This window comes from Coregonus lavaretus, assembly GCF_964263955.1.
Source record: "Coregonus lavaretus genome assembly, chromosome: 33".
NCBI lineage: Eukaryota > Metazoa > Chordata > Actinopteri > Salmoniformes > Salmonidae > Coregonus > Coregonus lavaretus.
In genome coordinates this window covers 26,370,088-26,397,778 of record NC_140020.1, presented here as the reverse complement: position 1 = coordinate 26,397,778, position 27,691 = coordinate 26,370,088, and the positions used below count along the sequence as shown (strand labels likewise).

Genomic DNA, 27,691 nt, shown 5'->3' with positions numbered 1-27,691 from the left:
TATGCACACATGACTGTAAGTCGCTTTGGATAAAAGCGTCTGCTAAATGGCATATTATATTATATTATTATTTGGCAACTTTGCTAAAGTTGTGTATCCAACATTAGTATATTTCAGTTAGTCTTGCAGTTAGTCAGTTAGTGTAAACGTGTAAACATGGGAACATGACATATAACAATTTGGCGACTCCCCACATCATCGTAGCAGTACAGTTAGTATATAGGGCTGCATTTTATAAGTATGCTCCAGTCCGATGCCGTCATCATTAAAGGGGCTTTAACCCTAGCCTGGTTAAACCAGACCGAACAGATAAAACAATGGTGAGTGCAGCGTTCCGTCTGGCTACTTCAACCCTTCCATAACAATCCACTTTGATTGACCTGACGGGTTGAAATCAAACGATGAAATTGAATGGGTTTCAATGTTCTTCTCTGAGGCATTCAGACCATGAAGGGATGGATTTGAATGTAACTCTCTCAACAGGCTAAACATCTGAATGAGTGTTGATGCTCAGAGTTGAGAGAGGTTAGGCTTGAGCCGTGGCTACAGTCTCAGGAGTCCCACAGACCGAGTCAAAGCTGTGTCCGACACCAACACAGTCCTAGAGACACAGTCATCGTTTACAGTCACAGGAAAGAGGAACAGTCTTAATTGGGGTTGGTGGGTGCTTTGGAGGGGAGACAGTATTCAATAAACCCACATGGTGGATGAATTGACAGCATTGGGACCATTAGAGGAACAGTCACTATTAGAACCATAGAGTAAAGGGAAAGGTCTCTGACGAGATGACCACAGGCTGACCACAGGCTGTGGAGTGGTCTCTGATACACAGTTATGTCTCCTCGGTCTGGTTGCAAGATCAAGTGTGTGTGTTTGCGTGTGTGTGTGTTGGCTGTGGGTTACGATAACTCTGGGTTATCCTCAGAGAGCTGAGTGGGATACTCCTGTCTATACATGAAAGTGAGAAGAAATAGTGCCACGTCGTGTGAACACCAATAGGCAGTGTGAGAGGTCACCGCCGACCAATAGCGGCTCTCCACCATGCCCTCTCGCAGCTCAAAGTCAATACGCCTCTCCAACTCCACTGTAACACACAGAAAGACAAAGAGTTCCACAACAAACACACACACAAACACACAAACACGCACACACACTTGAAATACTAGCCAAAACAGTTAGAAAATGCAATAGGGAAACCTCTGTCAAAAGGACATTGTGCATAGTAAAGTTCACTGCTGGTTTCCGATAACAATATGAGGGAGTAGACCTGGGTCCAATACCTTGTTCAAATACTTTAAAATAATTACGATGCGCTTGATTTAGCCTGCCTAACATGAGTTTGCACTTTTGGTTATGACACCGGTTTGGTTATACACTCAGAAAAAAAGGTGCTATCTAGAACCAAAAAGGGTTCTTTGGCTGTCCCCATAGGATAACCCTTTGAAGAACCTCTTTTGGTTCCAGGTAGAACCCTTTCCACAGAAGGTTCTACGTGGAACCAAAAAGGGTTCTCCTATGGGGACAGCCAAAGAAAACGTTTTACTGTAAAAGCACCTTGTGACAACTGCTAATGTAAAAAGGGCTTTACAGATACAGTGAGGGGGAAAAGTATTTGATCCCCTGCTGATTTTGTATGTTTTCCCACTGACAAAGAAATGATCAGTCTATTATTTTAATGGTAGGTTTTTTTGAACAGTTAGAGACAGAATAACAACAACAAAATCCAGAAAAACGCATGTCAAAAATGTTATAAATTGATTTGAGGGAAATAAGTATTTGACCCCTCTGCAAAACATGACTTAGTACTTGGTGGCAAAACCCTTGTTGGCAATCACAGAAGTCAGACTTTTCTTGTAGTTGGCCATCATGTTTGCACACATCTCAGGAGGGATTTTGTCCCACTCCACAGATTCTCTATGGGATTAAGGTCTGTAGACCAGTTCTCCTCTGAATCATTCAGATGTTCATTGGCAAACTTCAGACGGGCATGTATATGTGCTTTCTTGAGCAGGGGGACATTGCGGGCGCAGCAGGATTTCAGTCCTTCACGGCGTAGTGTGTTACCAATTGTTTTCTTGGTGACTATGGTCCCGGCTGATTCCTCACCGTTCTCATGATCATTGCAACTCCACGAGGTGAGATCTTGCATGGAGCCCCAGGCCGAGGGAGATTGACAGTTCTTTTGTGTTTCTTCCATTTGCGAATAATCGCACCAACTGTTGTCACCTTCTCACCAAGCTGCTTGGCGATGGTCTTGTAGCCCATTCCAGCCTTGTGTAGGTCTACAATCTTCTCCCTGACATCCTTGGAGAACTCTTTGGTCTTGGCCATGGTGGAGAGTTTTGAATCTGATTGATTGATTGCTTCTGTGGACAGGTGTCTTTTATACAGGTAACAAGCTGAGATTAGGAGCACTCCCTTTAAGAGTGTGCTCCTAATCTCAGCCCGTTACCTGTATAAAAGACACCTGGGAGCCAGAAATCTTTCTGATTGAGAGGGGGTCAAATACTTATTTCCCTCATTAAAATGCAAATCAATTTATAACATTTTTGACATGGGTGTTTCTGGATTTTTGTTGTTGTTATTCTGTCTCTCACTGTTCAAATAAACCTACCATTAAAATTATAGACTGATCATTTCTTTGTCAGTGGGCAAACGTACAAAATCAGCAGGGGATCAAATACTTTTTTCCCTCACTGTACATTTGACTGATTGACTGATTGATTGATTGTGCCTGACAAGCTAAATCAAGCACACCTCAAGTATTCAGTATCAAATATTTGCAATACATATTTGATCCAGGTCTGTGGGGAGCACTAAGGTAGGTGCCTGGTTAAATAGGTCCGGTATAGGGATACGTACATGTGGTGTTGTCCAGGATAGCCGAGGTGGAACGAGACATGGAGTGCTCTATTTCCCTCGTCTCCTCGACTACCTGTAACTTCTCCTCTAACTCCGCAGCCACGCCCTCCTCTACCGATATGGCATTATCCACCTCCGAGACCCCACCCTCCGAGTCGGAAGGCTCCTCCTCCACGCCGCCCACATGACCACTTGAGCGTGAGAAGCGGGAGAAGAAGATCCCGCCGATGCCTTTGCCGAGACTTGCCGCGCCTGCCGAGAAAGAGAACACAGCGAAACTCAAAGACAGACAAGCACACACACACACACACACACACACTCTCCCGATCGCATGGCAGAGGCCAGGACAACACATTTAAGTCTAATAACTTCTCACAGATACAGGCAGGAAAACAAGTGAACATTTATACTGTACATATCACACCCATTGATTTAAATAATCAATGCCTTAGACTTGGTCCTATACTGCAAAGTGTTCTGTAATAATAATATCTAATCATGAATGAAGGAAATATTTTATTCAGAGGTCCTATAGTGTCAATCCCTGTGACAAGACTTAATGGCTCTCCATTGATTTGTTGAGGTTGGGTTTTCTGGAAAGTGATTATGTGCTTGGTTTGCTGCTATATCAGCTATGCAAGCTACTTCTGTTTCAGACAGCTCAAATTAGGTCTTTCCACAGAATTAAAGAATAGTTACACATACAGTGCCAGTCAAACGTTTGGACACACCTACTCATTCAAGGGTGTTTCTTTATTTTTAATTTTGTTTACATTGTAGAATAATAGTGAAGACATCAAAACTATGAAATAGCACATATGGAGTCAAGTAGTAACCCAAAAAGTGTTAAACAAATTTCTACACTGCTCAAAAAAATTAAGGGAACACTAAAATAACACATCCTAGATGTGAATGAATGAAATACTCTTATTAAATACTTTTTTCTTTACATAGTTGAATGTGCTGACAACAAAATCACACAAAAATTATCAATGGAAATCAAATTTATCAACCCATGGAGGTCTGGATTTGGAGTCACACTCAAAATTAAAGTGGAAAACCACACTACAGGCTGATCCAACTTTGATGTAATGTCCTTAAAACAAGTCAAAATGAGGCTCAGTAGTGTGTGTGGCTTCCACGTGCCTGTATGACCTCCCTACAACGCCTGGGCATGCTCCTGATGAGGTGGCGGATGGTCTCCTGAGGGATCTCCTCCCAGACCTGGACTAAAGCATCCGCCAACTCCTGGACAGTCTGTGGTGCAACGTGGCGTTGGTGGATGGAGCGAGACATGATGTCCCAGATGTGCTCAATTGGATTCAGGTCTGGGGAACGGGCAGGCCAGTCCATAGCATCAATGCCTTCCTCTTGCAGGAACTGCTGACACACTCCAGCCAAATGAGGTCTAGCATTGTCTTGCATTAGGAGGAAACCAGGGCCAACCGCACCAGCATATGGTCTCACAAGGGGTCTGAGGATCTCATCTCGGGACCTAATGGCAGTCAGGCTACCTCTGGCGAGCACATGGAGGGCTGTGCGGCCCCCCAAAGAAATGCCACCCCACACCATGACTGACCCACCGCCAAACCGGTCATGCTGGAGGATGTTGCAGGCAGCAGAACATTCTCCACGGCGTCTCCAGACTCTGTCACGTCTGTCACATGTGCTCAGTGTGAACCTGCTTTCATCTGTGAAGAGCACAGGGCGCCAGTGGCGAATTTGCCAATCTTGGTGTTCTCTGGCAAATGCCAAACGTCCTGCACGTTGTTGGGCTGTAAGCACAACCCCCACCTGTGGACGTCGGGCCCTCATACCACCCTCATGGAGTCTGTTTCTGACCGTTTGAGCAGACACATGCACATTTGTGGCCTGCTGAAGGTCATTTTGCAGGGCTCTGGCAGTGCTCCTCCTGCTCCTCCTTGCACAAAGGCGGAGGTAGCGGTCCTGCTGCTGGGTTGTTGCCCTCCTACGGCCTCCTCCACGTCTCCTGATGTACTGGCCTGTCTCCTGGTAGCGCCTCCATGCTCTGGACACTACACTGACAGACACAGCAAACCTTCTTGCCACAGCTCGCATTGATGTGCCATCCTGGATGAGCTGCACTACCTGAGCCACTTGTGTGGGTTGTAGACTCCGTCTCATGCTACCACTAGAGTGAAAGCACCGCCAGCATTCAAAAGTGACCAAAACATCAGCCAGGAAGCATAGGAACTGAGAAGTGGTCTGTGGTCACCACCTGCAGAACCACTCCTTTATTGGGGGTGTCTTGCTAATTGCCTATAATTTCCACCTGTTGTCTATTCCATTTGCACAACAGCATGTGACATTTATTGTCAATCAGTGTTGCTTCCTAAGTGGACAATTTGATTTCACAGAAGTGTGATTGACTTGGAGTTACATTGTGTTGTTTAAGTGTTCCCTTTATTTTTTTGAGCAGTGTATTTTATATTTCAGATCCTTTAAATAGCCACCCTTTGCCTTGATGACAGCTTTGCACACTCTTGGCATTATCTCAACCAGCTTCACCTGGAATGCTTTTCCAACAGTCTTGAAGGAGTTCCCACATATGCTGAGCACATGTTGGCTGCTTTTCCTTCACTCTGCCGTCCGACTCATCCCAAACCATCTCAATTGGGTTGCGTTTGGGGGATTGTGGAAATCAGGTCATCTAATGCAGCAATCCATCACTCTCCTTCGTGGTCAAACAGCCCTTACACAGCCTGGAGGTGTGTTGGGTCATTATCCTGTTGAAAAACAAATGATAGTCCCACTAAGCCCAAACCAGATGGGATGGCGTATCGCTGCAGAATGCTGTGGTAGCCATGCTGGTTAAGTGTGCCTTGAATTCTAAATAAATCACAGACAGTGTCACCCGCAAAGCACTCCCACACCATCACACCTCCTCCTCCATGCTTCATGGTGGGAACCACACATGCGGCGATCATCCGTTCACTTACTCTGCGTCTCACAAAGACACAGCGGTTGGAACCAAAAATCTCAAATTTGGACTCATCAGACCAAAGGACAGATTTCCACCGGTCTAATGTCCATTGCTCGTGTTTCTTGGCCCAAACAAGTCTCTTCTTCTTATTGGTGTCCTTTAGTAGTGGTTTCTTTGCAGCAATTCAACCATGAAGGCCTGATTCGCGCAGTCTCCTCTGAACAGTTCATGTTGAGATGTGTCTGTTACTTGAACTCTGTGAAGCATTTATTTGGGCTGCAATTTCTGAGGCAGGTAACTCTAATGAACCTATCCTCTGCAGCAGAGGTAACTCTGGGTTTTCCTTTCCTGTGGCAGTCCTCATGAGAGCCAGTTTCATCATAGTGCTTGATGGTTTTTGCGACTGCACTTGAAGAAACTTTCAAAGTTCTTGAAAATTTCCAGATTGACTGACCTTCATGTCTTAAAGTAATGATGGACAGTTGTTTCTCTTTGCTTATTTGAGCTGTTCTTGCCATAATATGGACTTGGTCTTTTACCAAATAGGGCTATCTTCTGTATACCACCCCTACCTTGTCACAACACAACTGATTGGCTCAAATGCATTAAGGAAAGAAATTCCACAAATTAACGTTTAACAAGGCACACCTGTTAATTGAAATGTATTCCAAGTGACTACCTCATGAAGCTGGTTGAGATAATGCCATGAGTGTGCAAAGCTGTCATCAAGGCAAGGGGTGGCTACTTTGAAGAATCTCAAAAATAAAATATATTTTGATTTGTTTAACACTTTTTTGGTTACTACATGATCCCATATGTGTTATTTCATAGTTTTGATGTCTTCACTATTATTCTACAGTGTAGAAAATAGTAAAAATAAAGAAAAACCCTCCAATGAGCAGGTGTGTCCAAACTTTTGACTGGTACTGTATATATATATACAGTTGAAGTCGGAAGTTTACATACACCTTAGCCAAATACATTTAAACTCAGTTTTTCACAATTCCTGACATTTAATCCTAGTAAAAATTCCCTGTCTTAGGTCAGTTAGGATCACCACTTTATTTTAAGAATGTGAAATGTCAGGATAATGGTAGAGAGAATGATTTATTTCAGCTTTTATTTCTTTCATCACATTCCCAGTGAGTCAGAAGTTTACATACACTCAATTATTATTTGGTAGGATTGCTTTAAAATTGTTTAACTTGGGTGAAACGTTTCGGGTAGCCTTCCACAAGCTTCCCACAGTAAGTTGTGTGACTTTTGGCCCATTCCTCCTGACAGAGCTGGTGTAACTGAGTCAGGTTTGCAGGCCTCCTTGCTTGCACACGCCTTTTCAGTTCTGCCCACAAATATTCTATAGGATTGAGGTCAGGGCTTTGTGATGGCCACTCCAATACCTTAACTTTGTTGTCCTTAAGCCATTTTGCCACAACTTTGGAAGTATGCTTGGGGTCATTGTCCATTTGGAAGACCCATTTGCGACCAAGCTTTAACTTCCTGACTGATGTCTTGAGATGTTGCTTCAATATATCCACATAATTTTCCTTCCTCATAATGCCATCTATTTTGTGAAGTGCACCAGTCCCTCCTGCAGCAAAGCACCCCCACAGCATAATGCTGACACCCCCGTGCTTCACGGTTGGGATGGTGTTCTTCGGCTTGCAAGCGTCCCCCTCTTTCCTCCAAACATAACGATGGTCATTATGGCCAAACAGTTATATTTTTGTTTCATCAGACCAGAGGACATTTCTCCAAAAAGTACGATCTTTGTCCCCATGTGCAGTTGCAAACCGTAGTCTGGCTTTTTTATGGCGGTTTTGGAGCATTGGCTTCTTCCTTGCTGAGCGGCCTTTCAGGTTATGTCGATATATGACTTGTTTTACTGTGGATATAGATACTTTTGTACCTGATTCCTCCAGCATCTTCGCATGGTCCTTTGCTGTTGTTCTTGGATTGATTCGCACCAAAGTACGTTCATCTCTAGGAGACAGAACGCGTCTCCTTCCTGAGCGGTATGACGGCTGCATGGTCCAATGGTGTTTATACTTGCATACTATTGTTTGTACAGATGAACGTGGTACCTTCAGGCGTTTGGAAATTGCTCCAAAGGATGAACCAGACTTGTGGAGGTCTACACATTTCTTTCTGAGGTCTTGGCTGATTGCTTTTGATTTTCCCATGATGTCAAGCAAAGAAGCACTGAGTTTGAAGGTAGGCCTTGAAATACATCCACAGGTACACCTCCAATTGACTCAAATTATGTCAATTAGCCTATCAGAAGCTTATAAAGCCATTACATCATTTTCTGGAATTTTCCAAGCTGTTTAAAGGCACAGTCAATTTAGTGTATGTAAACTTCTGACCCACTGGAATTGTGATACAGTGAATTATAAGTGAAATAATCTGTCTGTAAAGAATTGTTGGAAAAATGACTTGTGTCATGCACAAAGTAGATGTCCTAACCGACTTGCCAAAACTATAGTTTGTTAACAAGAAATGTGTGAAGTGGTTGAAAAACGAGATTGAATGACTCCAACCTAAGTGTATGTAAACTTCCGACTTCAACTGTATATATTAATGGGTGGGTCTGTCCTTGACTAAAGCCTAACAGCCCACTCCCTCTACTATGAAATAACAAAATAAGCCAATTTCAGGAAAGACCAAAGTAAAAAACACCAACAAGATAAACAAAGAGCAAAGTCTAAAAAGCAAGATGATAAAAATTAAGAATCCATCACTGAAAGACCCTATGTCTCTCCCTTCCTCCCTCCCTCCCCCATCTCTCACTCCCTCTCTCACCCATAATGCTGGCTTTCCCCAGGTTTGTAATGGACTCTCCGTAGTGTCTTCGGGCCTGAGGAGGGGAGGTACAGGGGCTAGGGAGGCTCTCCGTGTCCGAGACAGATGCAGTTTCCTTCAGTGCAGGGTTGAGAAGCGTGGGACGGATCTGGTCGTACGGAGTCGGGCTACTTGTGTTATACCTGTAGATCCCGGTCACAATACAATACATGACATTCACAAACACTGATTCGTACAAAACTGCTCCAAGGGTGCTGCTCTGCCACCGATTCTGTGCTGCTCCCAATATATGTGTGTGTGTGTGTGTGTTCTGACTGTGATCTATTCTATTCAAAAATATATACTAAATCCACTACTCACCAGTGTATTTGGACAGGTGAAATGTTACTATAGTTCTTTAAGATCAGGGGCTCCAATCGGTACGCCTGAAAATACAGCCATAGGCATCATTAAGCACATCCATCATGCCATCAGCAATCTCGGAACCGGAACCAAAAAAACAAATCTTACGTGCACTAGCTAGCTAGCCACTTTATTTTATTCTGGAAGCGGAAACGGAAACAGCAGGTATCTGTCCACCCCTACCAAAGCCCTTCCCAAGCCCAATTCCTTTCCAATCTTTTACGGATCTACTACAGTATGCCATCAGTGAATGACTGCATGACTGAATGACTCTACTGTCTGGTTTCAGTTGGTTGGCTCACCACAGGGTCGGTAGGATGAAAAACATTGAAGAGACGTTGGCAGATGGATTTGGGTAAGATGTGATCCTGGGTCACATTGTTCCCCGGTCGGATCCCTCGCAACGCCAAGAACACGGCCAGCGGAGAACCCATGCAAAAGAAGTTCTCCACCTAGAACAAAATAAAAGGCACAGAGAACGTCAGAGCGGAACCGCTGTTAAATCCATGGCTCAATCTGTCTGTCATAACAATTAGAAGGAATGGAATATGGAATTTGTCAACGTCACCTTAAATTTCAAGGCTGAAGAAGAACCTTCAGATGATGGGGATTGCAAACCAGCAAACTGATTTTCCAAATCCCGTAACCTTTAGACATGAATGCAACACCAATATTATCACACAACTGTAAATGAAACATAAACATTCAACACTGGGGACAAATGACAGTGGGATCTGGGTCGTATTCAATAGTGCACACCGTAGCATAATAAATCATGGGCATTAATATGGAGTTGGTCCCCGCTTTGCTGCTATCACAGCCTCCACTCTTCTGGGAAGGCTTTCCACTATATGTTGGAACATTGCTGCGTGGACTTGCTTCCATTCCGCCTCAAGAGCATTAGTGAGGTCTGGCACTGATGTTGGGGGATTAGGCCTGGCTCGCAGTCGGCATTCCAATTAATCCCAAAGGTGTTCGATGGGGTTGACAAACCATTTTTCTATGGACCTCGCTTTGTGCACAGGGATATTGTCATGCTGAAACAAGAAAGGGCCTTCCCCCAAACTGTTGCCACAAAGTTGGAAGCACAGAAACGTCTAGAACGTCATTTTATGCTGTAGCGTTAAGATTTCCCTTCACTGGAACTAAGGGGCTTAGCCCGAACCATGAAAAACAGCCCCAGACCATTATTCCACCAAACTTTACAGTTGGTACTATGCATTCAGGCAGGTAGCGTTCCCATGGCATTTGCCAAACCCAGATTCGTCCGTCGGACTGCCAGATGGTGAAGCGTGACTCATTACTCCAGAGAACGCGTTTCCACTGCTCCAGAGTCCAATGGCTGCGATCTTTACACCACTCCAGCCGACGCTTGGCATTGCGCATGGTGATCTTAGGCTTGTGTGGGGCTGCTCGGCTATGTAAACCCATTTCATGAAGCTCCCGACGAACAGTTAATGTGCTGACGTTGCTTCCAGAGGCAATTTGGAACTCGGTAGTGAGTGCTGCAACCGAGGACAAGGGATTTTTACAGGCTACGCGCTTCAGCACTCGGCGGTCCCGTTCTGTGAGATTCTGTGGCCTACCACTTCGCGGCTGAGCCGTTGTTGCTCCTAGACGTTTCCACTTCACAATAACAGCACTAGCAGGGCAGAAATTTGACGAAATGACTTGTGGGAAAGGTGGCATCCTATGACGGTGCCACGTTGAAAGTCACTGAACTCTCCAGTAAGGCCATTCTACTGCCAATGTTTGTCTATGGAGATTGCATGGCTGTGTGCTCGATTTTATACACCTGTCAACAACGGGTGTGGCTGAAATAGCCGAATCCACTAATTTGAATGGCTGTCCACATACTTTTGTATATAGTGTATCTCGGCATAGGCCTATTTATTTCTGCAACAACACACTCACTCATCATCACAAATGGTAAACAAGCTAGTTACAGTGCCTCCTAAAGACATGACTGACATCTGGAAAAAAGGGTGTGCTATCAGCTGAGCATTGATGTTGATGATTGATGTAAATCTACAAGTTAGCTAGCTCAATTTCTTTTACTGATTGTGATTGTGATTGTGGTCCCCTGTAGCTCAGTTGGTAGAGCACGGTGCTTGCAACGCCAGGGTTGTGGGTTCATTTCCCACGGGGGGCCAGTATGAAAATGTATGCACTCACTAACTGTAAGTCGATCTGGATAAGAGCGTCTGCTAAATGACTAAAATGTAAATGATTTACCTCTATATGTCTTTCTCCCTCTCTCTGCTGTGGGTATCATCCAATCAGACCCAATATTGATGATAATGTAGGCTAAATCAAGTGTTAATCAAATGCTGTGGCAGCACAGTTTTTAAAAACTATTTAAAGTTTATTTATTTTAAAACCTAGCGGTCAAACAGGGAAATGGTTACAATCGTTTTTTCCACCATACATTTTTCCCATAGGGGATTTTAGAACTTAAAATAAGGGCAGTGTTTCGTGTAGGCTAACCCTGATGTGACGTTTTGATAACCCATTAAATCTCTCGGACAAGGTGACGTTTATCAATATATTCGCCTGTATTTACCTCCAACAAATGAAATGCTAATTAGCTGCTAATGTGGCTATCATAAAGAACTACAAATGCTATGATGATCTGGACAAGACTGACGAATCGAGGCAAAGGTAAGAATCTCTGCATTAACTATCTAATGTTACCTACATGTAGTCAAGAATAAATTGGCTACATTTCTTTACATTTACCTTTCAGCAAAGGTGCCTGCTAGAGATGACGTGCAGGAGCTTGCAGTGATTTGTAGTCTTGCATGATGTCTACTTTGATGCTAATTAGCATTTTCGAATCTGAGAGTAAATAGAGCCGAATATATTGATAAAAGTCACCTTGTCCGAGATAAATGTACATGGTTATCAAAACATCACGCCAGGGTAAGCCTACACGAAATACAGCCCTTATTTTAAGTGTTTCTAAAATCCCCTATGGGAAAAATTAATGGTGGAAAAACGATTGGAACCATTTCTGTTTGACCGCTAGGTTTTATTGGTATTATGACACCTCCACTGTGGGGCTCTATAGAGAGGAGGGGGTGTGGCCTGGGTCCTATCAGGACCAGCGAGTACTGCCAAAGCACGCCCGGCATCCCGTTTGACCCGGAATGAGTCAAGCCTGGGGTGGGGGGATACTGTTGGCAGTACTGTTGATATTTAAACTAGGTAGCTAGCTAGAAACACGACCTGTGACCGCATTTCTCAAGCCATGCATGTTTGGATATCGGGAGAGCACAAGCTCCGTACAGGGCAGCTCAACAGGCGCAACCAACGGACAGGGTGGGGGTAGCGAACTTGATGGCGACTTGCGGGCAGTGGGTTTCAAACAACAATGACAAAACAAAATAATATTTTTGGGGGGGAAATTATACCACCACCCAAAAGGGCACTTGGGAAACTGGAAGGGCAAAGGGGCATGTGCTCTGCACAGGTAGAGCATGACCCTGGCTATTGAGTGTCTACCTACCTGAGTCGTGTGAGTCTCAGCTCCTCTTGTAGTTGACGCTCCTGATAGCTTGGCCAGCACTCTTGCATCTCTTTTGGGTCCGGCGATCGTTCTTCATGATGGAAGCGTACGGGGTCCCAGCCTGTCATGATGTCGAAGGTTATGACACAACCCAGGGAGTGGGACACGATGGACACCCTGCCACTCTCCTCAAACTCAGGGTTCCGCATGCAGAAGAGTGTGTATAGACGATTCAGCTCCTGAGTTAGACCCCTAGTGATCTACAGACACACAAAGCATGATGAATTACATTTGTGTATTAGGCTGCAACTGCAAATTGGTAGATATTAGAGTTTGAGATTGAGTGTGTATGTGGTAAAATACGCATGGAACATGCAGACAAGTGTGTCTGTGTATGTGTGTTTAGACAAATTGAATGTGAAAGTGGACAGTATCATCCTACTGTATGTTTATTTGACTCACAGTGACCAGTGGGCCCCTATAGTTGTCTACTCTACAACCAACATACATTAAATGGGGAGGACGGCTCATAGGACTTAATTTATTTTGAATATTAATGAATGGGTGGTGTCATTAATTTACCATTAGAAATCTTACAGACTGCACATGTGAGAGAGAGAGAGAGAGGAGAGAGAGAGAGAGAGAGAGAGAGAGAGAGAGAGAGAGAGAGAGAGAGAGAGAGAGAGAGAGAGAGACAGAGAGGAGAGAGAGGTATATATATATATATATATATAGAGAGAGAGAGAGAGAGAGAGAGAGAGAGAGAGAGAGAGAGAGAGAGAGAGAGAGACAGAGAGGAGTGAGAGAGAGGTATAGAGAGAGAGAGAGAGAGAGAGAGAGAGAGAGAGAGAGAGAGAGAGAGAGAGACAGGGACAGAGATAAAAGAGAATCTCACCTCGTCTCTGTACAGAGGGCTGGTGTAGTACATGATGTCCATTGCACTGCTGTTGAGCATGTCCCTGAGTCCTCGAACTTTGTCTGGAGTGATGGAGTCAACAGTGTCTGCAACCATCACACAATCACACACACACCAAGTCACCTACAAAGACATTTCAGTCCCTCCGGTACATCAAACAGTGGGTCTACAAGCAAAATGATCTATACACACTAATAGCTGATGTTACTACTTAAAGTGATATTTTATTTTATAACTTTTATGTATACAGGTTTGTCTCATTGCAAGAGAGACAAGACAAGAAAAAGATAATTCCACATATCCATTGTCTTTGAGCACGTGCCGGAGCAAACGATAAAAACAGACTCTGCACCCTGCAATCTATGCTACCATGTGGTTTATTGGCAACAACGTTTTCCACCACTCAGGTCTTCAATAGGTTACAAAGTAGGTGTGGCCAAACTGGCCATACATACCACCATCCAGGCACAGTTTAGACCTCCACTCCACAGGAAGGAACTCCACATGCTCTGTGGAACGATCTGAGAAATGCTTCTCCTCCATCTTCCTAGCAGCGTCCCTCATCCTATAGAACAAGTAATGGCAAAGACACGGATGAACATAAACATTACATTACTAAGAATGTTTGGAAATATTTTCTAGTAATACCGTCTTCATGAAGCTTTATAAGCGCATTATTATTGCACAACATAGCTGTTAATAACTGATCATAAACAATGGTTCCGTGACAACTTTAGATTGAATCCTCCAGGACCACTCGTTGGTATCCTTTCTCCCACTCTGCTCACTTTCCCTATAATAATACCATATTTTAAACATATGAGATTGTATAAAACCCTATGACAGGGTCTGATTGGGTTTTATACAATAATATAACAGAGTTCCTTGTTCCTGTCACTCACATGCTTGTGTTCCTGATGATACGGCCCTGATCCATCTTCTGGCCAATCCCATGCACCACAAAGACAATGTGTGTTGTTTCGGGCGGTGTGTCTTCGGGCGCTGCCTCCTCCACATAGCCCCGATGGAGACGCGTTCCACTACTGCCAGCTGAGGAGGACACAGGGGAATTATACCAGCTCTTAAACACAGTATTTGAGCAAATGCCACAAAATTGCTAGATCTTTCTTTCAAAATTGATGTTTTTAGTCAGGATCATTATGAGATAAAAAAAAAAATACATTATAAGGGCGTCATACATGCTTATGACAAGGCTTATAATGCATTATAACCATAGATGCACAATTGTACCTGCAGGTTTTAAGTTAGGTGTTATACACGATCTCGTAGGCAGTGAAACAAAGAGGATTCTTATTTGATGTCAGTGGGGATACAAACCTTTGGAGAAGCCCAGTCTCTGGGTGACAGTCCGTGCGATCTTGGAGGTGGTGGCGTCACTGTAGAGATACACCTCGTCCACACTGTGCCAGTCGACATGGCTTCGGCTTAGTTTCAAACTGTGGATTGCTGAAAGAATCACGACGAACATTAATTAACATAGACCTAATAACTTCCTTCCGTTAATGTGAATTAAGTCTCCAGTGACTTTTGTAGAAATCCCACTTCCATACACCATTTGCATGCACTCAATCAAGGGTCGTGTTCAGTAGGCACTAAACAGAAGAACATTGTTCAGAACGGATATGAAATTGTCCAATAAGAATCGCTTGTTTTTGCTTTCTGTGGTAGCCATGTGCGATGTTCTAGTGTTTGTTTTTGGGCCCAGAACCGGTGTGTGTTCATCTATATCATTCACATAGAATGTGACACATACACCCTTCATTGACACTGTCACGCCCAACGCCCCACATGGCACGCCCCCGTCCCACTTGCCATTGAGTCCATCCACTTTACCGTCCTTGCTGTCCACTGTGGTGGTCACCACTTCGGTGGCGGTCTCGTAGATCTCCCTCATCTGGTGTCCACGAAAATGGGCCAGGTGCTCTAGCTCGATGAGGTCACTCTCGTCCTCCTCCAGAGGAAGCCATGTGCCGTCGATGAACCACTGGCCCCTCATCACAGGAATACGGTCCTGCTCTGTGGACAAAGGGGTTGTGATGTATGGTCATGTCGGTCCAACTGTATTGAATGAGCAGGATTGAATGAGCAGTAGGCTAACTTTGCTCTGTGCTCTGATAGATGTGGGACTGTTATGACATGCTTATTGAATAGGACTGGTATCAGTGTGATAAAACCAGGATTAATAAGACAAACAGCATGACAGAAAAATCTATAGTGATAAGAATAGGCTACTTACGGTTCCAGTAGACGGGGTAACATTCTTTCTCTTTGACATCCACCTCATAGAGACCCCCTCTTACGCAAACAGCCTCAATGTTGACACTTATGGAATCCAGGTCGATTTCATCCGTCTCGTATCCTCCCTCCCCTCCACCTTCCCGATCCCCTGTTGCCGGCTCCGCTTGAACGGCTCCCCCCTCCGCCACATTCTCCGGTTGGGCCTCGGACCCAGTGGCTGACCCATTGGCGTCCTCTGGTTCGGTGGCGGGACTGCGACATTTCACCTTGCAGGGGTTTATTTCACATAATTTGCGGTAAATGACTTCAATTTTCAATGAGTCGTGTCCAACAAATGGCTTCCAGGTTCTCTTGTCCTCTTTGTAGAACCATCGCACTTCCTCGGGTCCCAGCTCGGTGACGACCTCCCCACGGTGCCTGGAACTGTTGGAGCGGTTCCGCTTCTTTGTAGTCACATTCCCATCACTTTCGGTGTACTTCAGGTCGTTTGTGATGTCCAAATAGCCTGTCCCCGAGTCGGAGAGAGAGTGATAGCCCGAGTAAGTTTCCTCTACTAGGCCCAATATCATGCCGTCTTGAGATAAACGATGATCGCCTAGCAGCAGCGGAGGCAGGTGCATTTCCAAGCCGGACTGGACCGAGTCCATCTCCCCGTGCATAGTCTCTCCCATCGGTTCCTCGTAGCAGGACACAAACACATCATTGGCCATATCCCAGTCATTGCTGCTCACGGAATTATTATCCGAGCTCAATCGACGGGTAGTCGACTTAATGTCCTTAAAATTGCTCATGACTTCACAAAACAATTCAACAGCTTGTTGCCTAAAAAACAATATAGCCTACGTTCTCAAACTTATTTCTTTCTGCGCCTCTTGTTGACTTATTATTGACAGTCATAGGTCCAGGACTAACGGTTTCCAAACCTTCTTCTTGCTTACGGCAAATGCCACCATCTTTGCGCCGGTTCATCCACTCTCATTCAGAAATAGGCTACCGAAAATGAGACTTCTTGAAATTATTGATAGATATCCTACTACTCAGAGACTCATTTTGTCACTGCCAGTAGGTTTACCTGTTCACTTATTCTATTCGCATACCAATCTGCGATTTCCTTACAACAGAATTACAATGATAGGCTACGTGCTCCTCCTCCCAAATGCGCGAAAATAATGCGCATGAGGGCAGATTGTGCCCTGCCACGGTAGTTGAAAGATGGAAGTAACTGCTATGAAGTATACGAATGTTGTTTTCTTCCCGGGTTTGATCATAAATCGGCTTATTTATCTTTAGCCAAGTTTTAAAATGGCAGCCGTGTTTCTAGTTACGTTGTATGAATATTCTCAATTATTTTACATTAGTGTCATATCGTTATGTTTCGTTGTTACCGCCGCCATGGTTCGCTGCTGTTAGGTTCCTGTCAAATTGCCTTATGACAACAACAACATTAGGCTGTTATTATTGAATGAAAGTCTTATTTTAGCCTACAAATCAAGTTGCTAGCTATCTGTGCCTACATTAAGCAATCGGTCCTGTTTATATTTTGTTCAGTAAAGCCCAACTTCTCCTGTGTTTTTTGTTGTAATAAAGATTGCAAACGGCGTTGATCATTTCACATCACGGCATTGCTACATTGACACTTCACGTGACAGCATACAGAGTGATACAATGTTGCTATGTTAGGGACGCGAACATTTTATTTATTAGGATCCCCATTAGCCGAAGCCAATGGCGACATCTAGTCTTATTAGGGTCCAACACATAACGAAAAAGATATTACAGACAAAATACTTTACAATGTACATACATTTAAGAACATTCACATGTAGTGTGCGTGTGCATCTATCAGTTACACATACATGTCAGTACATACACACAACAAGTAGAATGAAACTTTGTAGCGTTGGATAAACGGTTAGTGCTATCCGGGAACCCTGGGACGGTCCTTACCCTAACTATAACCCTTACCTAACCTTAACCATTTAAAAAGTAAACTTCAATGGGGTAAAGTCAGAGTTGGGACGTCCCAGGACCCTGGATAGCAGGTCCTGGCATTCGGGAAAGTTAATCAAAGTATCATTGCTTCAGAAAAAAATACAGTATCTGGTATTGTATTTACTGAAACATTCACTGTTCTGCGCAGTTTAGTAATTTTCAATGTTCTACACACATTTCTTTACATCATTAGGTAGGCTATTAGAAAGCTTTATTTAAAATCAGAAATTGTTTTATAAATCAATTTGGTGTGCATGCAATATCAAGTTGTTATACTGTAGGCTACTTCAATAATCTTGTCTGATCTCTTACACACACAACATAATTAAATATTCCAATTTTCTGTCCTATGTTCCACCTCATCTCCCATAGGTTTGGTTTCATTATCCCAGTGATTCTCTGCATCTCTGATGAGTGAGTCAGTCTTGCCTGCCCCAGAGAAGAGGATGGTTCAGGTACCAACCCCTTTGCCATGGAGATGGGGCCCTCTGGGATGGCCTCTGTGACTGGTGAGAGAGCATGCAAAGACAGTTATTATGCAACAAACCACACATAGGGCCAGTTTCTGGGACCCAGATTAAGCCTCCAGGGCCTAAAAGCTATTTCAATGGAGATTTCGGGAAAATGACCTGTATAGCATAGTGTGTTGTATTAGGCCTTTGCCCATTCTATGTTATAGGTGTGCCGCCATGAATGATGCATGAATGTAGATTGTATTGCATAATATACCACATTTTCTTATTGAATGGTTAACCAGGGAAAAATACAACTAGTACTGCATCCATGCCAATTTCCCCAACCCCATCTGACTTCCACTTTGAATCATTCATTGTTTTCCTTTTTCCAGAGGGTGTGTCCCTGCTTCCATGCTGCCTGTAGCCTTGTGTGCAGAACTGTTACTGGGGTTGTGGTGTCCATGCCTTACAGGGGGCGCTACAGACCCACCAACACGGCCCCAGTAAACTCGGCACGCCACATCTGTTCCAGGAAGCTCTGCACTTCCAGTACCACCGCTGCCAAAGCTTCCAGTATCCTTCTCACAGGCGATAATCTGATAATCGTATAATCTGTGTCATTGTTGTTAGTATAAATACATGTTTTGTATATGTGATGGTCCTATGTGTTCGTTATGTTTACTCTTATTATTATCTATCCTGTTGCCTAGTCACTTTACCCTGTCTTTATGTATATACAGTATCTAACTCAAATACCTCATACCCCTGCACATTGATCTGGTACTGGTACTCCCTGTATATAGTTTAATCCTTGTGTATTTTATTCCTCTTGTGTTACTTTATTATTATTATTTTTTACTCTGCATCGTTGGGAAGGGCTTGTAAGCAAGCATTTCACCATAAAGTCTACACCCCTTGTATTCAGCGCATGTGACAAATAACATTTGATATTCAGGTTCTAGAATATATTATTTGCTAATGTTTGTCTTTTATGACATATTGCATATTAATGCACGTTTCATTGATGTAAGATATGTCATGATATTTAATCATCATGATATTTAGTTGTAACGTTAAGATTGAGGATAGATGGATGGAGTACATGCAAGGCTAAAATTGCATGTCTTTCAGTTCAGTTTCATCATGCATGTATTTTACCACTTAACCAAAGCCCCAGTATCGGTGTAGAGGACAGAGAGGAGCATTATACCAAGATGCCAGCCGATCTGGGGATCACTGATTTCGGCCTTTTGCCACGGGAACGCTACCCCCTAGTGGCTCTCCTCACGCTGGCCGAGCCTGAAGCAAGGGACACGTACAATATTGTTAATATGACTGTCATGGTAATACTTGGAACATCATCACATGGGGCCAGTTTCGTGGACACAGATTAGGCCTAGGCCTAGAACATGCTCAATGGAGAATTCCCACTGAAAGTGCTTTTTAGTCCAGGACCAATCTGTGTCCGGGAAACCGGCACATGAAGTCCAATCACTTCAATGTGTATAAACCTAGGGGTAATGATGCAATCCACACCCCGATATAAGGTGTGTTCATTAGGTTTAAATTACCATTTTGGCGTGGGCGTAGTCCTAGACGTGACACTCATTATCCCTCATTGTTCCTCTCGCTCAGGTCGCCAGTGGTTCATGTTCCAGATGACAAATACAGCCTGTCGGCACGGATCCTGTTTCATTATCTCATTTTTACATTCACGGCACAAGGGAACATGTATGAGTTAAAGGTACGGCTTTATTTTTGTATTCATCATTTATTTATCCAGTCCATTGACATAGCAGAAATGTCTTGATCAAAGTAATGGGCAAGGGCTCAGTGAGATTACAGTAGCCTAGCATGATTTTATTCAGATCTTTGTGTTCCGATATCCATACTAGCGTACCATTTAGAATGCAGGCCAAAATACCAATACATTGCTTCCTAAGTGGTATGCTATTGTAGGTATTGGAACAGACTGTTCGCTGTTAAGAGCAAGTCTGATGCTGGCAGATTACATCCTTATAAATGCAATGTTACCTGTTGTCTGTTTCCTCCTCCAGCCACTCTTTATGTCAGCCGAGAGCAAGGGGTTGCCGGGGGCGATTGATCCCGACCCCGCCCCTAGCACAGAGGCACCACCAGAAACACAGGAAGGAGAACCCAGAATGGAGGAAGAGGAGAAGATGCTAGGAATGGAAGATGAAGAGGAGGATTGGTCAGAGGAGGGAAAAGGCAAAGACTGTGTGGTGTGTCAGAATGCACCTGTTAACCGCCTGTGTGTGTGTGACGGCTGTGTCCATCGCTTCCAACACTGCCCCATATGCAGAGCTTTCGTATTAGAGTAATTTGCCCTGTTCCAGCAGCCCCATATGGAGGAGGTAGAGGAAGAATGAACTGTAATGTAGCAGGTCAATATTATCAGTATTTATAATATGAACATAGTAGTTACTCATTGGAGTAGCTCTATGGGCTACTGATAGGAATGAATGGTGTCCAAAAGGTGCATGCTCATTGTCACTATGGGGTGCTGTTCCAACACAGATACAATAGTACCATTTCAACCGAATCAAACTGTTTATCATAGAATGGATGGTATGGTTTTACATTGAGGTGTCTTTTATTGGACATTTCCAACTGTTTTATGGCTATGTGAGCATATTAACCACATTTTATCGAGGTGCAAACTACTCCTTGAACTATTTGTAAACAGTGTAGATATGGAAAACCAAATATTTTGTGTGTGTAATGTTTAGAGAATGTATTGTATTTGTCAATATACCATACAGTGTGGTTTTTTCTTTAGAGCTTTAATCGTGGGCAGAAATTGGACAGAAATATGAATTGCAGCTTTATGAAAATCGCAAAGAAATAAAACCTGGCATCACAGCTTCCCCAACATTTAAAAGGAAGCAAAACATTAGCACAATGATCAGTGTGATATATCAATGTGACATATTCCTTTTGTACGCCTTTACAGATACAGGTGCTCCAATGGCAAGAATATTTATCGTCTTGTTAATATAACCCTAAATACTGGGCCAGTGGGCATACATTTCACACTACGGAGTGGGTACAGGGACATTAATGTATGCATTTCCAATATCTTTAACTGTTTTGAGGTCACTTCTTGGCAACTCTGTATATAAATGGTACACTAATAAGAACAGATCCACTTTTCTGCATCATACAAAAAGTTGACATGCCTCAACAGAAAACCCCATCCCAGCCTCCCTTTCTCATCTACTCTCCATCTCCATTTTCACATATAGGAATACAGATATAGGCATTTATATAGGCTTGTAGTCCAGCTTGGATTCAAGCTTCTTCGAATCGGCCACCTTGCGAACTGCCTTCATGAAATCCTCTTGAGTGACGTACTCGTGATCAGTACGGATCGCAAACATACCTGGAAGATGGAAAGAGATGAGACAGTGCATGAACAACAGGTTGGGTTCAGGACAATAACAGCTATGCTCAGATAGATTTCACGGACACAGATTAAGCCTAGTCCTAGAATAAAAAGCATACTCAATGGAGAATCTTCATTAAAATGGCTTTTCAGTCCAGGACTGTAGCCGGGAAAGCAGCCCATAATGTTGGTCAGTTACATTACATTTTAGTCATTTAGCAGACGCTCTTATCCAGAGCGACTTACAGTTAGTGAGTGGATACATTTTTCATACTGTTACCTGCTTCAGTGCACACGTTTCGCAAATCGGCTCCGTTGAAGCCGTCTGAAAGCTTCACGATTGCTTCGTAATCTAAAAAGACAGAGCAACAACACCTGTTACAAGAAGCAGTATAAAAATTATAAAACATGATCGCACCCAAATGTGTCCCAGTCCCAGCTGTGCTAAAATCAAGACCACAGTGTCTCCATAGTGAGTGAGCACGTGCACACACACCTATTTCTCCATGTTTGGTGATGGGGCCAGAGTGGATCTTCAGGATGTCCAAGCGGGCCTGTTCATTGGGCAGCTCAATGTCTGTTGGAACAGTAGAAATAACCATGGGTCACTCATCATTTCATACCATAGACATTTACATTTCTTTCTACTTGGTTATGATGGAGAAAGAACTGGAAGGAGATCATTGTGGCCTTATGTCCCAAAGGGGATAAGGTCCTGCATGGCTCAGTTGGTAGAGCATGGCACTAGCAACATCAGGTTTGTGGGTTCGAGTCCCGGGGCCACCCATAGGCAAAACATTTATGCACACATGACTAAGTCACTTAGGATAAAAGCGACTGCTAAATGGCATACATCATTATATTACATTAAGAGGATTGATTAAGTATGAAGAAGACAGGATGATGATGATGAGAGGAAGAACAACGTACGTATCTTGCGGTCCAGTCTGCCGGGACGCAGCAGCGCGGGGTCCAGGGTGTCAGGCCGGTTGGTGGCCATGATCATCTTGACTCTGTGCAGGGTGTCAAAGCCGTCCATTTGGTTCAGCAGCTGAGTGCGCAAAACACACAAAAGATAAGTAGGTGAGAAGCAAACTCATGATGAGAATGATCTGCTGTGGATCCGAATAACTTTAAACATCTTTCAGTAAGACCCTTCAGTGCGTATTGAAATGCCAGTCAAGCTGGCTGCAAACAACACGTCATTGAGTTCTATGCCCATCTTCAACATCCCCACAAGGTATAGTGTACTGACCAAGCCACAGAACAGTCTTTCCCCAAAGAAATATGTTTTATAGAACCATCATTCTCATATAAAGCAACGTCTGTTGAACAATATCCATTCTATGTAACATATATCTAAGAGTTATGGCTGCTCATTTTACCTCCATCAGGGTCCTCTGGATCTCTCTGTCAGCTGACGTGCCCTCTGAGAACCTTCGGCCACCTTGTAGAGAAAAAAATGTGTATTTCACTTACAACACATTCAACATTCCCAGACACTGCACGCAATGCTAAGCAAAGGGAGAAGGAATAGATATTGCATCAGGGCTCAGGATGTTTAGCCTGGACCCAGATCTGCTTTTGCTGTATAGCCAACTCCTATGGTTGACAATGACCACAGCAGTTGGCTATACAGCTCAAACTGATCTGGGACCAGGCTACAGGTGAGGATGCTCACCGATGGCATCGATCTCGTCCATAAAGATGATGCAAGGCTGGTGGTCCCTGGCGTAGTTGAACATCTCCCTGATGAGCCTGGCGCTCTCTCCAATGTACTTATCCACAATGGAGCTGGACACAACCTGCCGCAGCCAGTGCGAAGAAGTCGGGACACACTAAGCCTCAGCCATGTTGTTCAAAGAACAGTGAATAGAGCCTGAAGGGCCAGTGGAGGAAAACAAAGTGTAGCCTACTACTCACCTTGAGGAAGTTACAGTCCATCTGACTGGCTACAGCTCTGGCCAGAAGAGTCTTTCCGGTGCCTAATGAAAAGACAAGTGCATAAAGGAAATCGATGAATAAACCCTCAGGACCTCAGTGACATCTTAAATCGCATTACTCAGGGTGAATCTCAAAAGTCTTTCCTTGGTTCGCTTCATCCTTTACTCCTCAACCTCCTTCTCAAGACGCATTGGAGGAGAAGGTCTGAGGGGAGGGACCTCAGATCTTTTCATCCAATGTGTTTTGAGATGTAGGTCAAGGAATCCAGGACATGAGGAATCAAGGAACAACTTAAGAGTCTACATGGAAATCTTGCCAGTGACTCACCTGGAGGTCCGTAGAGCAGGCAGCCCTTTGGAGGGATAATCCCCACCCTCAGGAAAAGCTCAGGGTTGGTCAGGGGCAGCTCAATCACCTGACAGGGAACATAGGGGAGTGTCATATATAACACCTGACTGTCTCAGGAAACACTTGATCATAACTGTACTGTAGGATGTGATATGTACCTCTCTCAGTTCACGGATCTGCTCGGCCAAGCCCCCGATCTCTGAGTAGGAGATACTGCCAGGGTCTTCATGGGACATGTTGTACACCAGGGGGTCCACCTCTCTGGGCAGATACCTGTAGGGTGAGTGAGAGTACATGTTATCTGCCATCAGGGAAAACATTTAGGGCTGCAATATTTTGAAACGCCAATAAGCCGCATGTAATGTCAGTTATGGTTTATTCCATTTGTCGTCTCTCTCCCTCTCATCTCTTGTGGCTGGTTCCCACACACACCAAGCCCCGTCCCCTGTCACTCAAGCAGCGCAGTTCCTCCTCCTCGCTGTTAGATTCACTATAAGTTTGCATGCTGTTCTGTTAGGTCAAATGCAGTCAACACAAAGCTGCTTTCCACTTTGCTTCTTAATATAAAATCATTCTATTTCAATAGTTCACCCAAGTGTTTTGATCTATATCGCATGTCAAATCGCAATATTTGGTTAAAAAATTAAATCGCAATTACATTTTTTGCCAATATATTGCAGCCCTATTGTGTATGGTGCAGTATCAATTAGTGATGTTAACGGTTAACCGTCTAAAATACATTTCACCAGTCATGCTTATCTGTCTATAGGTTAATTTGCATAATTTAGTGGAATTAAATTGGCGTGTGTATTTTTGTTAGTCATCATGCATCTTATTAAATCACACACGCACAGCATACAGAGCCTAGTTTGAGGAGCAGAATAGCCTACCACCTGTCAGACACCGCGAGAGTAGCTCCTCAAAAAGCTGGTACTTGAGTGAAACGTGCTTTTGTAAGCCCAGACATTGCACAACATATAACAATTCTAAATGCAATCACGTGTTAAACTGTTTTGATAGCCACGATTAAAGAGCTATTATTTTCATTTCTCAATCTCAACTCGTAATCAAAGCGCGCCTCCCATTCGTCATTCAAACATAGGCGCGAATAGGCTAGTCACCGGTAGGCAGGCTATCAGCACGTCACCTACCACTTTGCAATGTGAGCTTGAGGCAGTATAATTGTTTGAAAACTGAACGTTTTACTTTACTTCAAATAATGGAGGTATGTCTTACCTTGCTTCAAAGTAGCCTAGCCATAGAAACAGAGGCAATTATTTTATAAAGACTTCCTCATGCCATTAACCAGCATTTATTTCCTGTTCTATTGCTTTTCATATAAACTTTCTTTCGTCCAGAAGCCAAAGGCACAATCCTAGTCATATTAGCAACCCATCCTAGTTGTTGCTAATAGATGCCCCATCTTTCATCTCTGTCACATATGGAATCGCTCTCATTAGGTGCGTTGTTTAGAACGGTGGTTTCCCACAAATTGCATTTTAGCAAATATTTGAAAATGACATTTTATTAGCTGCTTCATTACAGGAGTTGCATGTTCAATAAAAGGCCTTTTGACTAAGAGGATGGGCTTGCTATTGTTACATGTTTCCACTAAGCTCTTAATGAAAAATGTCCGTTCCTTTTATGCATGCATAGTATTTTCTGTTGGACACTTCATTTTACTGTTTGGGAAAAATGTAACCATTCATTGACCGGTTAATGAGGGTCGGTTAGCGACAGCTAAATTTACCGAAATTTGCATCCCTAGTGCCTACCTCATAATTGTGAGGGTGGTCATGTCCAGGGCCACTCTAGTGCCTGGTTTGAGCTGTGATTTATCCAGCTGTGTGAAAATGACAGAGACAGATTAGCTCAATTACAATAATGGAGAGATGACACTGAAAGTAAATAAACACTGATGAAACGTTGGTAACATCATGGTTTAAGACCTACTTGTCTGCGGCAGCCAACAACATAGCGAGGTCCATTGGTTGCCTTGACAATGACTGTGAAGAGAAGTAGATAATGAACATGACATAGTGTGTTCTTAAATTCACTCTGGAGTGCCAGAGTGCGCTCTAGGCGTTTGTACATTCAGAGCGCACACTGGACGCTCTGGCCTAGGAGTAGGGTTGATCCGAGCGTTCTGACCTCACAACGGTAGTCAACTGGCTAAAGTTGGCTAACTTGCTAGCTAAGTTACTTCCAGACACAAATGAGAGAACACCTCACTGACAATTTTACTAGACCTAGCAGAGGTGGTTAGGCGGTTGTCATGTTGTCTAGAGCGTTGGTGACTGTAACCGTGCTGCTGGCAACAATTGAATTACTTTTTTGGGCCGACACCGGTCATATTCAACGGGTGTTGCGCGTTCGTAAATTCACAAGTTATTCTGCGCTCTGGCACACACAGACGACTGCTTTGAAATCGGAGTAGCTAGCCAGAGTGAATTTACGAACGCACCATAATATGTAATGCCTAAGGATGTAGCTAGGCATATAATAGGACGATTGCAATAATGTTAACTACAACTTACATTTCTCCTCCGTCAGCTGTTTGAGCACTTCACCGACAATCTACATAAAGTATGAAAATAATTTGTAGTTCAAATCCATTCATTATGACACACACTTTTTGTAAACTATATTGCCGGTCAATAATCATGTGTGAATACACAAAACAATCTTACCTGACCAACACTTTGTAAGGCCTTCAGGTCATTTTCAGATTTTTCATATTGTTTTGTCTGTTCCTTGAGCTGTTCCCTCACTGAAAACAGTTAGACAGAGGATACGAATGGAATCAAGATATGTAACTGTTAGCTAGCTAGCTACTGTTCCTGTTAGTTAGCTGATCATGTCTGTTATTGTTTTTCCATGACTTCAAGCTAAATTCTAACTAATATTGACTGTTAGCTAGCGGTCTTGGCAAATAGCTGGTTAACAAACTGTTTTGCCACGGCTTACTACAGCAAATATACTGCTAGTTACAGCGGTTTTTGTAGCTAGCATTTTGCTAACGCGTTAGCCGCTTGTGAAGATCATTCATTTCGATGGCCGAGTCTACTGGCACTGCATGACAAAGCGAGTTACTAGTAGCCAACAACCGCTTAGTTACTGGTTATGTTGCTAATTTTAGTTAGATAACCCCTTTTATGTGCCTTATTCCGAACTATTGACAAAGGCAAGGTAATATATTACTTACACTCTTTTAAACGTCCGTCAATCTCTTTATGTTCAAGTAATCTTTTCCTGTAATCTTGGAGTCCCTTTTCTCTGGTGTCAGCCATGTTGCCGCTATGAATTATGGGAACAGTACAACGTCGTTAGATGTGTTTGTTTCTGTGTCATCATGCAATTTATCATATCTGCCACATGGGGGCAGTGTCTTCTAATTTTTACATTTTAGTCATTTTGCAGACGATCTTATCCAGAGCGACTTACAGTTAGTTAGTGAGTGCATACATTTTTTTTTTTTTTTCATACTGGCCCCCCGTAGGAATCGAACCCAAACCATGCTCTACCAACTGAGCTACATCCCTGCCGGCCATTCCCTCCCCTACCCTGGGCCAATTATGCGCCGCTCTCATACTGAGAGTCAAAGTGTTTAGTTAGGATCGAACCCACTACCCTGGCGTTACAAGCGCCATGCTCTACCATTTGAGCTACAGAGGACCACATTGAGCTACAGAGGACCACAATAAAAGCACTGCTTGAATCTATCATCTTATTTGCGGTCCGAGAAAAAATTGCTTTTTAGAAACGCATTTCATGCCATTCTACCTAATTTTACATGACTGGGGATGAGCAGAATCTTTTTTAATACCACAACAGAGCAGGACAACGAATGAGC

At 43.6% G+C, this 27,691-nt stretch overlaps 2 protein-coding genes and 1 pseudogene across 4 annotated transcripts; 1 reads left to right on the top strand and 2 right to left on the bottom strand.

Moving 5' to 3' along the window:
- ddhd1b (DDHD domain containing 1b) lies at positions 1-16,765 on the bottom strand. 2 transcript variants are annotated; one of them, XM_084151275.1, is made up of 13 exons: positions 15,692-16,765; positions 15,268-15,471; positions 14,773-14,901; positions 14,337-14,484; positions 13,890-13,999; positions 13,414-13,520; positions 12,519-12,778; positions 9,579-9,657; positions 9,313-9,462; positions 8,969-9,033; positions 8,609-8,790; positions 2,863-3,114; positions 1-1,084 (listed from the first exon to the last, which is right to left on the bottom strand). In XM_084151275.1, exons 1-13 carry the CDS (start codon positions 16,482-16,484, stop codon positions 900-902), a joined length of 2,664 nt encoding a protein of 887 aa, XP_084007401.1. In that variant the 5' UTR covers positions 16,485-16,765; the 3' UTR covers positions 1-899. The 2 variants fall into 2 exon arrangements, with proteins under 2 accessions (XP_084007401.1, XP_084007402.1); XM_084151276.1 differs by having other exon boundaries at positions 15,289-15,471.
- A 215-nt stretch (positions 16,766-16,980) lies between these two features.
- LOC311108788 (cell growth regulator with RING finger domain protein 1-like) lies at positions 16,981-21,002 on the top strand (annotated as a pseudogene). The gene is made up of 6 exons (XR_014615897.1): positions 16,981-17,098; positions 18,058-18,194; positions 18,533-18,713; positions 19,318-19,483; positions 19,786-19,884; positions 20,198-21,002. The product of XR_014615897.1 is annotated as a cell growth regulator with RING finger domain protein 1-like (transcript).
- On the bottom strand, positions 20,926-27,144 carry psmc6 (proteasome 26S subunit, ATPase 6). Its single transcript, XM_084151538.1, has 14 exons — positions 27,044-27,144; positions 26,529-26,608; positions 26,376-26,415; positions 25,792-25,844; positions 25,614-25,681; positions 23,997-24,111; positions 23,818-23,905; positions 23,470-23,531; positions 23,228-23,351; positions 22,932-22,993; positions 22,477-22,597; positions 22,043-22,123; positions 21,827-21,898; positions 20,926-21,543 (listed from the first exon to the last, which is right to left on the bottom strand). The coding sequence occupies exons 1-14, from the start codon at positions 27,126-27,128 to the stop codon at positions 21,425-21,427; spliced, it is 1,170 nt and encodes a 389-aa protein (XP_084007664.1). The 5' UTR covers positions 27,129-27,144; the 3' UTR covers positions 20,926-21,424.
- Positions 27,145-27,691: the final 547 nt, after the last annotated feature.